The sequence below is a fragment of the Oncorhynchus kisutch genome, unplaced genomic scaffold, assembly GCF_002021735.2.
Source record: "Oncorhynchus kisutch isolate 150728-3 unplaced genomic scaffold, Okis_V2 scaffold1282, whole genome shotgun sequence".
NCBI classification, from domain to species: Eukaryota; Metazoa; Chordata; class Actinopteri; order Salmoniformes; family Salmonidae; genus Oncorhynchus; species Oncorhynchus kisutch.
In genome coordinates this window covers 1-12,197 of record NW_022263227.1, presented here as the reverse complement: position 1 = coordinate 12,197, position 12,197 = coordinate 1, and the positions used below count along the sequence as shown (strand labels likewise).

The following is a 12,197-nucleotide window of genomic DNA, read 5'->3' as shown; positions in this document are numbered from 1 at the left end:
ACTTAATATATTCGTTTAGGCTTGGCCTATTTAGTAGGTTATTTCACAGCATAAAGCTATATTTGTTGGCATAAAGCTGAGTGACTCACTCATTTGTGGCTTTGGATCAAAATAAATTAGTACCAACATTATTTATAATCGTCTTCAATAAAGAAATGTTTTGACCAAGTGTTGTGTGTGTTCAATTATTCGTGACATTGTGGTTACAAGGAAGATTCTAAACAAAATAAATCAAATAAATCCTATTCATAATGAATAAACAGATGCGCGTTGCAAGCTTGTCATTTTATTTTATCTTTATAAACAATACCAAACATACACATACAAACGACAACTACATAACATGTGCCCAGACCCATCTGCTCACACCCCCATCTCCAGCGCCCACATCACTCTCCACCACATGGCCTCAAACTGCACCATTTTGTGTTTAACCTTCTGAATGAATGATTATATTGAAGATAGAAGCCACCTCTTAATGAGTTCTGAGTGCCGATCAGTTACCCAACAAAATAATACCAATTTATTTGTTTACATTGAGTATAGAATATGTCAGGGATCAACACATTGAGTATAGAATATGTCAGGGATCAACACATTGAGTATAGAATATGTCAGGGATCAACACATTGAGTATAGAATATGTCAGGGATCAACACATTGAGTATAAAATATGTCAGGGATCAACACATTGAGTATAGAATATGTCAGGGATCAACACATTGAGTATAGAATATGTCAGGGATCAACACATTGAGTATAGAATATGTCAGGGATCAACACATTGAGTATAGAATATGTCAGGGATAAACACATTGAGTATAGAATATGTCAGGGATAAACACATTGAGTATAGAATATGTCAGGGATCAACACATTGAGTATAGAATATGTAAGGGATCAACACATTGAGTATAGAATATGTAAGGGATCAACACATTGAGTATAGAATATGTAAGGGATCAACACAATGAGTATAGAATATGTCAGGGATCAACACATTGAGTATAGAATATGTCAGGGATCAACACATTGAGTATAGAATATGTCAGGGATCAACACATTGAGTATAGAATATGTCAGGGATCAACACATTGAGTATAGAATATGTAAGGGATCAACACATTGAGTATAGAATATGTAAGGGATCAACACAATGAGTATAGAATATGTCAGGGATCAACACATTGAGTATAGAATATGTCAGGGATCAACACATTGAGTATAGAATATGTAAGGGATCAACACATTGAGTATAGAATATGTAAGGGATCAACACATTGAGTATAGAATATGTAAGGGATCAACACAATGAGTATAGAATATGTCAGGGATCAACACATTGAGTATAGAATATGTCAGGGATCAACACATTGAGTATAGAATATGTCAGGGATCAACACATTGAGTATAGAATATGTCAGGGATCAACACATTGAGTATAGAATATGTAAGGGATCAACACATTGAGTATAGAATATGTCAGGGATCAACACATTGAGTATAGAATATGTAAGGGATCAACACATTGAGTATAGAATATGGCAGGGATAAACACATTGAGTATAGAATATGTAAAGGATCAACACATTGAGCATAAAATGTGTAAGGAATCAAAACCTAGGAGCTATGAGTTCTCTGAGCATCATGGTGCTTCTTCAGCAAAGCTGCATTTTTATCAGAGCACTGATAGACCCTAAATGTTTATCCTGCTTATACCACGTTCATCACGTCAGCAAACATAACATTAATAACTACGGCAAAACTTCTGATACGAACAACTACTGATAAATAAGCTACTGAAAATGTGATACATTTTTATAGCCAAGGGTTTTGAATGGTTTACCATCATGTCACTACTTCTGCTTTATGACTCTTCTCAACAGTCAGATTTGGCTTGTGCGCTCTCTTAGAGCCAACATCTTGTAGGTCTCCATGTTTTCCAACTGCTCACTGACATCTGAAGTAAATCACAAGCATAACCTTCAGTCAGAAGTCAGGTAGGGGATATAGAACACAACAGGGCTAACATAAGAATAGAGCAATCTGTCATTTACCTGGGAGAGATAAACTGTTAGGTGTCTTCAGGGACCGCTTCAATGACTCCAGTAGTTCGGTTCTCAGCGTCTGCTCAATGTATTCCTATAACACATCAAATGTAGTCTGATCACTATTTCATGTCTTTTTGCTATTGATTTATAATAGTTTATTTATAATTTTAATGGTGCAATAAAAGCAACTAACCCTCAGGTTCTCAAAACCTTCCAACATCTTTTTCTGAGCATTGTCAAACATGGGGTTTTTCGATGAGTCGATGTGCTTGACCAGGAGTTCCTGAGTCTTCTTCAAGGTTCCCTTTCCAGATATCTTTGAAGCCTCTTAAAACACACAATAATTGTTGTTTGTGAACATGAGATAATCTATTATACATGGTACATACACTGAGTGTACAAAACATTAGGAACAAGAGCCTCAATTAATCAGGACATGGACTCTACAAGGTGTTGAAAAAGTTCCACAGGGATTCTGGACAAAGGTTGACTCCAATGTTTCCTACAGTTGTGTCAAGTTGGCTGGATGTCCTTTGAGTGGTGGACCATTCTTAATACACACTCAAACCGGTGTGCCTTGCACCTACTACCATACCCTGTTCAAAGGCACTTAAATATTTTGTCTTGCCCATTCACCCTGAATGGAACAGTCATGACTCAATTTTCTCAAGGCTTAAAAATCCTTCTTTAACCTGTCTCCTCCCCTTCATCTACACTGATTGAAGTGGATTTAACAAGTGACACCAATAAAGGATCATAGCATTCACCTCGTCATTCTATGTCATGAAAAGAGCATGGAACTGTCTTCTACACTCAGTGCATGTATTATCCTCTTCAATACAATAGTCATAATGACATCTAAAATAAAAAACATAGATTGAAATTAGGTAATCACAGCTAGGTTTAAATAATCAAATACGTAATTAGAAGGTTCGTTATTACCTTTATTAAAATCTTGCTGTCTAAAGATTCTTAGTTCATTATAATCAAACTGGTGACTCACCCTCATAACATGGGCACATTATGATCTGGACTTCGTCAGTCAGAGATTCATAAATCACTTTCTTCCTCAGGAGGACATCTCGTTTTAGTTTATCCTTCAAAAAATTTTCCTTTGGGATGGAGAAGATATTTTATTCAGGCACATTTCTCTCTTATAATTTATGTGCCTTGCTTTAGCAAGACCACTCTAGAAGTTTCCATATTTCTGACTTTGGCCCACTACTGCTCAACTGTTTAAAGTAAGCTTGGCAAAACCCCACCTCAAATTTAAATCTAAAACAGACTGTTTTTTTTAAATGCCTGCAATTTCCTCATGAGTTGACACTTAACAGCAATATGTTGTTACTAATAGCATTCTCACTTAACATTAAACTATTATTGTTCCTGTGTAATAAAACAAATTACTTTTGGACAAACATTTTATTAGCATGCTGTTACATAGTACTGTGGTAATTTCATTTTAATTGCATAGTAATGAGCTGAATGTTTTTGTTACTACTGTACACACACAAGTCACAAGTCCTATGTAACAACAATGTCGCTATACTTATAATCACAAAAATATGACATGTTTAAGAACTTGATGTAAAATGTTACTTTATTACTGTCACGCCTTGGTCTTAGTGTTTTGTGTTTTCGTTATATATTTTGGTCAGGTCAGGGTGTGACATGGGTTTATGTTATTGTATTTTCGTATTGGGGTTTTTAGTATTTGGGATCGCGGCTGATTAGGGGTGTTGTATAGGCTTGGCTGCCTGAGGCGGTTCTCAATCAGCTGTCAGGTGATTCTCGTTGCCTCTGATTGGGAACCCTATTTAGGTAGCTTGAGCTTCGCTTTGTATTTCGTGGGTGATTGTTCCTGTCTCTGTGTAGTTTCACCAGATAGGCTGTAATTAGGTTTCACGTTCCGTTTGTTGTTTTTTGTATTTATTTAGTTATTTCATGTATCGCCGTTTTCTTTATTAAAGACATGAGTAACCACCACGCTGCATTTCGGTCCGACTCTCTCTCAACAAACGAAGAACGCCGTTACAGAATCACCCACCACACACGGACCGAGCGGCGTGGTTACAGGCAGCGACCGCAGGAAAAGCGAAAGGAGGAATGGACATGGGAGGACGTTATGGACAGCAATGGCATGGAGTATACGACGTGGGAAGAAATCGACAGGTGGGCGGCCGACCCAGAGAGAGTGCAGGAGCCCGCATGGGATTCGCTGGAGCAGTGCGAAGAAGGCTATAGGCGAATGGAGTTGGAGAAACAGACACGGCGGCGCAGAGCGAAACCCGAGAGTCACCCCAAAAAATGTATTGGGGGGGAGGCTCAGAGGGAGAGTGGCTGAGTCAGGAGATGGACCTGAGCCAACTCTCCTTGTTTATCGTGAGGAGCCAAGGAGGAGACCAGAACCAGAGCCGGTGTTAGAGGTGAGCGAAGATGAGACTGTGAAGGAGTTAATGGGGAAAGTGGAGTGGAGAGTAATGAGGGAGTTGCTAGCTTGGTGCTATAGATATCATATTCGTCCGACGGATCGTGTCGGGGATTTGATGGCACCTGAGTTAGCGCTCCATACTCGTCCTGAGGTGCGTGTTAGTCGGCTGGTGAAGTTGGTGCCAGCCTCACGCACCAGGCCTCCTGTGCACATCCCTAGCCTTGCACATCCTGTGCCACCTCCACACTCCAGCCCTCCGGTAGCAGCTCCCCGCACCAGGCTTCCTGTGCGTGTCCTCGCTCCAGTATCACCAGTGCCCGCACCACGCATCAGGCCTACAGTGCGCCTCGCCTCTCCTGCTCTGTCGGAGTCTCCCGCCTGTTCAGCACAGCCAGAGCCTTCCTTCCCTCCTGCGCTGTCGGAGTCTCCCGCCTCTCCAGCGCTGTCGGAGCCTTTCTCCTCTCCTGCGCTACCGGAGTCTCCTGTCTGTTCAGCACAGCCAGCGTTTTCCTCCTCTCCTGCGCTGTCGGAGTCTCCCGCCTGTTTAGCGCTATCAGAGCCTTTCTTCTCTACAGCGCTGCCGGAGCCTCCTGCCTGTTTGAAGCAGCCTGAGCTGCCAGTCTGCAGGGTGCTGTCAGCCTGCATGGAGCAGTCAGAGCTGTCAGTCTGCATGAAGCAGCCAGAGCTGCCAGTCTGCAAGGAGCTGCCAGTCTGCAAGGAGCTGCCAGTCTGCAAGGAGCTGCCAGTCTGCAAGGAGCTGTCAGCCTGCATGGAGCAGTCAGAGCTGCCAGTCTGCAAGGAGCTGCCAGTCTGCAGGGAGCTGTCAGTCTGCAAGGAGCTGTCAGTCTGCAAGGAGCTGTCAGTCTGCAAGGAGCTGTCAGCCTGCATGGAGCAGTCAGAGCTGTCAGTCTGCAAAGAGCTGCCAGTCTGCAAGGAGCTGTCAGCCTGCATGGAGCAGTCAGAGCTGTCAGTTTGCATAGAGCAACTAGATCCGCCAGTCAGCCATGATCTTCTAGATCTGCCAGTCAACCAGATTCTTCCAGATCAGCCTGTCAACCAGAATCTTCCAGATCTGCTAGTCAACCAGAATCTTCCAGATCTGCTAGTCAACTTGAATCTTCCAGATCCGCCAGCCAGCCAGGATCTACCGGAGCCTACTACCTACCTGAGCTTCATCTCAGTACTGGGCTTCCTCTCAGTACTGGGCTTCCTCTCAGTACTGGGCTTCCTCTCAGTACTGGGCTTCCCCTCTGTTCCGGGCTGCCCCTCAGTTCCGGGCTGCCCCTCAGTTCCAGGCTGCCCCTCAGTCCCGAGCTGCCCCTCAGTCCCGAGCTGCCTCAGTCCCGAGCTGCCCCTCAGTCCCGAGCTGCCCCTCAGTCCCGAGCTGCCCCTCAGTCCCGAGATGCCCCTCAGTCACGAGCTGCTCCTCAGTTCTGTGGGGTTCTGGGTGCGGACTATTAGGCCATGGTCGGCGGCGAGGGTGGATTATCCCAGGACGCGAAGGGGAGGAACGAGGACATTAATGAAGTGGGGTCCACGTCCCGAGCCGGAGCCCCCACCAATGACAGACGCCCACCCGGACCCTCCCTTTGGTTTTGAGGTGCGTCCGGGAGTCCGCACCTTGGGGGGGGGGTTCTGTCACGCCTTGGTCTTAGTGTTTTGTGTTTTCGTTATATATTTGGTCAGGCCAGGGTGTGACAGGGGTTTACGTGTTGTATTTCGTATTGGGGTTTGTAGTATTTGGGATCGCGGCTGATTAGGGGTGTTGTATAGGCTTGGCTGCCTGAGGCGGTTCTCAATCAGCTGTCAGGTGATTCTCGTTGCCTCTGATTGGGAACCGTATTTAGGTAGCTTGAGCTTCGCTTTGTATTTCGTGGGTGATTGTTCCTGTCTCTGTGTAGTTTCACCAGATAGGCTGTAATTAGGTTTCACGTTCCGTTTGTTGTTTTTTGTATTTATTTAGTTATTTCATGTATCGCCGTTTTCTTTATTAAAGACATGAGTAACCACCACGCTGCATTTCGGTCCGACTCTCTCTCAACAAACGAAGAACGCCGTTACAATTACCTTATGTCTCACTCATTGTGAAAATATATTTGTTAGTAATTTTGACTTTTAATTGAAATTCTATCAACTATACTGAATGAAAACAAACCCAACATGCAACAATTTCAGAGATTTTACTGAGTTACAGTTCATATAAGGAAATGTGTCAATTGAAATCCTAATCTATAGATTTCACACATGACAGGGAATACAGATATGTATCGGTTGGTCACAGTATTTGGTGTGATGTCCATTTGCGTCATGCAACGCGACACATCTCCTTCGCATTGTGTTGATCAGGCTGTTGATTGTGACCTGTGGAATGTTGTCCCACTCCTCTTCAATGGCTGTGCGAAGTTGCTGGATATTGGCAGGAACTGGAACATGCTGTTGTACACTTTGATTCAGCTCATCCCAGACATGCTCAATGGGTGACATGTCTGGTGAAGAAATAGGACATTTTCAGCTTCCAGGAATTGTGTAGAGATCCTTGCGACATGGGGCCGTGCATCATCATGCTGAAACATGAGGTGATGGTAGCGGATGAATGGCACGACATTGGGCCTCAGAATCTCGTCACGGTATCTCGGCGCATTCAAATTGCAATTGATAAAATGCAATTGTATTTGTTGTCCGTAGCTTATATCTGCCCATACCATAACCCCACCGCCACCATGGGGCACTCTGTTCACAACATTGACATCAGGAAATTGCTCTGAAATTACAACGCCATACATGTGGTCTGCAGTTGTGAGAATGGTTGGACGTACTGCCAAATTCTCAAAAATGACGTTGGCTTAAGGTAGAGAAATTAACATCAAATTCTCTGGCGACAGCTGTGGTGGACCTTCCTGCAGTCAGCATGCCAATTCTACGCTCCCTCAAAACTTGACATATCTGTGGCATTGTGTTATGTGACAAAACTGCACATTTTAATGTGGCCTTTTATTGTCCCCAGCAAAAAGCACACCTGTGTAAGTATCATGCTGTTTAATCAGCTTCTTGATATTCCACACCTGTCAAGTGGATGGATTATCTTGCCAAAGGAGAAATGCTCATTAAACAAATGTATACACAACATTTTGGCATATGGAACATTTCTGTTATCTTTTATTTCAGCTCATGAAACATGGGACCAACACTCCAGATTTTGCATTCAAAATTTTGTTCAGTGTTTTTGATGTGGCTCTGCCGTCGTTGCAAATAAGAATTTCTTCTCAACTAACTTGTCTAGTTAAAGAAAGGTTAATGTCATGAATCCCCCAGTACTGCTGCTCATTCTGTCCACCAGTTCCGGAGGTCGATGTCACCGGCCTTCCAAGCTGCACTGAACTGTGTCATTATGCACATCTGGTTACAATTCCTCACTGATTGTATTTGTATTAATGTGCCCTTGGTTTCCCCATTGGGCTGTCGATTATTGTTCCCATGTCCGTTGGTCGTGTGAGTACCTATGCGTTGTCTTGGCTTCTGTGCTGCGTGTTTTGTACAGTGTGTATTACGGGTCTCGTCCCGTGTCGTTCTAAGAGGTTTACCCTTGCTCTTTTGTTTGGGTACATCCCAGTGTTTTCTACACGTGTTTGTTTTGGGTGTATTAAAAACTCAGATTATGTATTCCTGCGCCTGTCTCCAAATCCTTTATACCAGCATGACAGTTAAATAAATTATAATAAGTACTACTCCTACTTCTACTACTGCTACTACTACTACTACTACTACTACGCTACAATCACTAGGCTATTTCAACTACCACTGAATTTACTAAAGTGAGTTTGCTAGCGGGCAGCTGGGCCATGGCATATTCCCAAAATTCCCTACACACTGGATAGGGTAATCAATTAACTAGGTGCAGCTAATTTCTCTTACTCGCTGTAGCATCTTGGTGAAAAAGTCACACCCACAACACATGCTGATTCAATGGACTTGATAATGCCTGACATTATGATAGTAGCTAAACTTTTCACTGTGAGAGCACCATTGTCAGGACTTCCGCCGAAGTCAGTCCCTCTCCTTGTTTGGGCGGCGTTCAGTGGTCGACATCACCGGCCTTCTAGCCACCGCCGATCCACTTTACATTTTCCATTTGTTTTGTCTTTGTTTTACACACCTGATTTCAATCCCACAATTACTGGTTCATTATTTAACCCTCTGTTCCCCCATGTTTTTTTGTGAGTGATTGTTTGTTGTATTTTCAGTCTGTCATGGTGTGCATGTATTTGTTACTTTGTATATTTGACAGTTTGAGTAAAAGTACGTTGATTACTCATATCTGCAGTCCTGCGCCTGACTCTCTACACCAGCTACACCTAGGACCCATTACAACCATTGTAGTTACAGTAAGAAGCTTACAAAGCCATAAACACGCTCCAAGCAACAAAGGTTGGCAACCTCTGTTGCATTCCACTAAAAGCTACCCGACTACTACAAATACAGTCACTACTTCTACTAAAACACATTGGCTTTTCTACTACCATAAAAATACTTTTGGAAAGCTAAAGCAAGCACAACATTTCCTTCAGGAAAATTACACAATCTAGTCAAATATATCATGCTTGCAGAGTGCCAATGACAAATCATACCACTATACCTCGGTGGTGAGAAACATCAGATACAGAGACATGGGGGTGTTCTCCCACTCCTTGGCCATGTTGTCTGAGATGATGCTGAAGTTGCAGATCTTCTTATAGATTGATTCTCCTGTTGTTCCAGCATTTCTTTGAAACAATAAATTATAACCACACCATTAGTTGTCCTTTATTCAAATAGGGATAATGAATTGACTAATGTGAAAGAATAATTGGCTCTGTGAGAATAGTACTTACGGGAAAATTACAGCAAATTTCTCATTTATGGCAGCGTACATAGATTCAGCCAACGTTTTGTTGAGGTCTGTGATGTCTCCATTTGTTGACCTACAGAACCCCTTATTCCTGCATAAAGATGACAATGTACGATGGTATCCTCTGCCATCCTTTCTCTAAAAGAATTTGACAATGGAAAAATATTAGCATATTCTATCAAAAACAAGAAGGACGAATGCACTCTTCTTGCAATTAAAATATGAATTATTGAATTGTTCAATGGAACAACATGCATAAAACTCTGATGCTTTCAGCATGTCTAGCCTTCTGCCGGGACTCTCTGACAAAGTGTAGACATGCCGAATTGCTTTGATAGGTATCACAAGAGATAAGATAACTAGCTACTGTACATAGAGTATATAAACATGATTTTCAGTTAGCTTAAACTCACTGCCTCTGGTGTGATTACTTTCTCCTTGGCAATCTGCAAGCATGATTTTTTTGAATTGGCAACTCCCTCTGACAGGAGTTTTTTAAGGTCGTTGTAATGTTTTGTCATGAGGGATGTGATGGTAGAAAGCTGCTCCTCCAGTGAATCCTTTAGCAGTTGGTACATGTTTGATTTCATCTCAACCTAAGACACAAAATCAAAGAAGGACAATTCATTCTTGACTTACTTTCACTAGATAGATTTTTGCATGTCATACCATCGTCGAGTCGTTGGAGTTGGCCGCTTTGATCAAAGAGAGGATCCCATAGACTCCAGATATATAGTCTTTAACTGCAGTCTTTGAGTGTCTCTCATTCATATCCTCCAGAACTTGTTTGAGTTGTGGTATCTCTGCAACATTAGTGAAAAAAGTTGTTATACAATAAGATATTCAAGATCTGTTTGTCCGTCTCTGAAACCCTAGCCTCAGGTAACAAAGTTGTAGGTAGAGTACATACTGTTACTTTCTGGGGACATCCTACAGGCTCATTTTTATTTGCAGAGCATCATGTGAAATTTTGAATCAACATGTGAAAGTTTATGTGATCACGTGAAAATCCCCATATCCACATGTGAAAGATTGTCACAGATCCCTCCGGAACTGTGTCATTACACACACCTGGTCCCCATTCCCACTGATGGCATTTGTATAAATGTGCCCTTTGTTTCACCATTGGGATGTCGATTATTGTTCCAATGTCCGTTGGTGCGTGTGAGTACCTGTGCTGTGTTATGGCTTTCGTGCCACGTGTATTGCTCAGATGATTATGGATCTCGTCCCGTGTGGTATCATTGTGCGCTTGTGTATATATTCAAGGTACTGCTCGCTCTTTTGTTTGAGTTTCAAACCCTGTATTTTCTACACGTGTTTGTTTGGTCTTCGTCCCCGTGCCTTTACATGGCACGCTGTAATTTGGGTGAAATAAAAACCCTATTACGCATTCCTGCGCCTGTCTCCCGATCCATCATACCAACGTGACAAATATCATCACATGTGAAGTGTTCCAAAACTATATGGTTTCATATGATTTCACATGTGAAATAACATTTTCATGGGATTTTCCACATGTGAAATCATGTGTTTTTTCTGTAAGGGTATACTATGAAGACTAGTGATGTGTCAACCCCCCTAAATGGAAACTATCCACCATTTCCAGGCAAGTTTCAAATTCAGAAGATGAGAGCTCCTGTGAAATTGTGATTTGTACATATGATCAGTGATGAAAAATCTGCATACTGGAACAAAGTTCCTTGTTATTCATCACATCCCACAGTCGGTCAACAAGTGCTAGTACTATTTATGTTACTTGTCCAAGAGAGATTAATCACAGCTCAAAACAGTATTGTTGTCAATTTGTAAAGGCTCAATAGCATAGGTGAGTTCAACAATTTCAGTTGAATGGGTTGAATGAACATGCAAAATATTACGGTGAAGTCGCAATAGCTCATTTTTGTAGGGGTTACTGTGGAATTTTAGCGACAATGTTCAACTTGAAAATGATTTTGCTGTTCTTACTACATGTAATAAAAGATTCAATCATCACATTATTATTTGTAGTGGCAGTTTAGACCCAAACAGTTACTTTCGTTGTTACTCACATCCTTCTCAGACTGTTAGCTACTGTTAGCCAATGTTCATGGTTACAGAAAATAAATTGAATTTCTTAGCTTTTTTTTGATAACAATGGTGTTGTCTTGCTGAACGCCTTTCATGTCAACACTTATCTTACCTGTCTGTTCTTGTTTCCAGAATGGGATTCTCATCATTCTGAAATTCCTCAGCACTCACTGTAAACACTTGGAAGATCTTTTCCATTTGAATGAAAGGTTTCTGGAAGAGTTGTATGAGAAAAATAAATAATTATAAATTATATTTTCCATATTAGGCTTTGAAATACAGTAGCTCGGATTCGCCCTCGTACCCATGTCTACAAGCCAAAGCCTCGATTATACACAAAACACAAGGCATTTGATAGATATGGAGTAGATGTTCTTATTTAAAACATTAGAAAGATCTGACTTGAGGTTTATTTAATAGATGGGTAAGAACAATTTACACATTACACTAATGCAGTAAGAGATGGGCTGTATTTCTGTTACATGCCGTTGAAAAACAGTTTTTCAATTACTTTTGAGTATTTTGTCATTCTATTTGAAAGGCCTTTAAAACTCAATAATTATCTTAAACATTTTTTTTATAGTGGTTCACAAATCCTATCACACCAAATGTGCTGTATGAGTATCAGAAGTTGATGATCCTGAGGCCTTGAGGTGTTGTGAATGAGTGTAAGAGCAAGGATCGTGTTCCGTCAACAGAACAGTTTGACATGCATGCCGCGTTATGTCAAGATCGCAGATTTTAGAGAAACAACAAATAT

At 41.7% G+C, this 12,197-nt stretch overlaps 1 protein-coding gene across 1 annotated transcript; it reads right to left on the bottom strand.

Moving 5' to 3' along the window:
* Positions 1-266: 266 nt before the first annotated feature.
* On the bottom strand, positions 267-11,641 carry LOC116365780 (nuclear GTPase SLIP-GC-like). Its single transcript, XM_031818192.1, has 9 exons — positions 11,550-11,641; positions 10,037-10,170; positions 9,781-9,963; positions 9,351-9,505; positions 9,116-9,242; positions 3,055-3,163; positions 2,245-2,378; positions 2,058-2,142; positions 267-1,960 (listed from the first exon to the last, which is right to left on the bottom strand). Exons 1-9 carry the CDS (start codon positions 11,584-11,586, stop codon positions 1,887-1,889), a joined length of 1,038 nt encoding a protein of 345 aa, XP_031674052.1. The 5' UTR covers positions 11,587-11,641; the 3' UTR covers positions 267-1,886.
* Between the last annotated feature and the right edge of the window lie 556 nt (positions 11,642-12,197).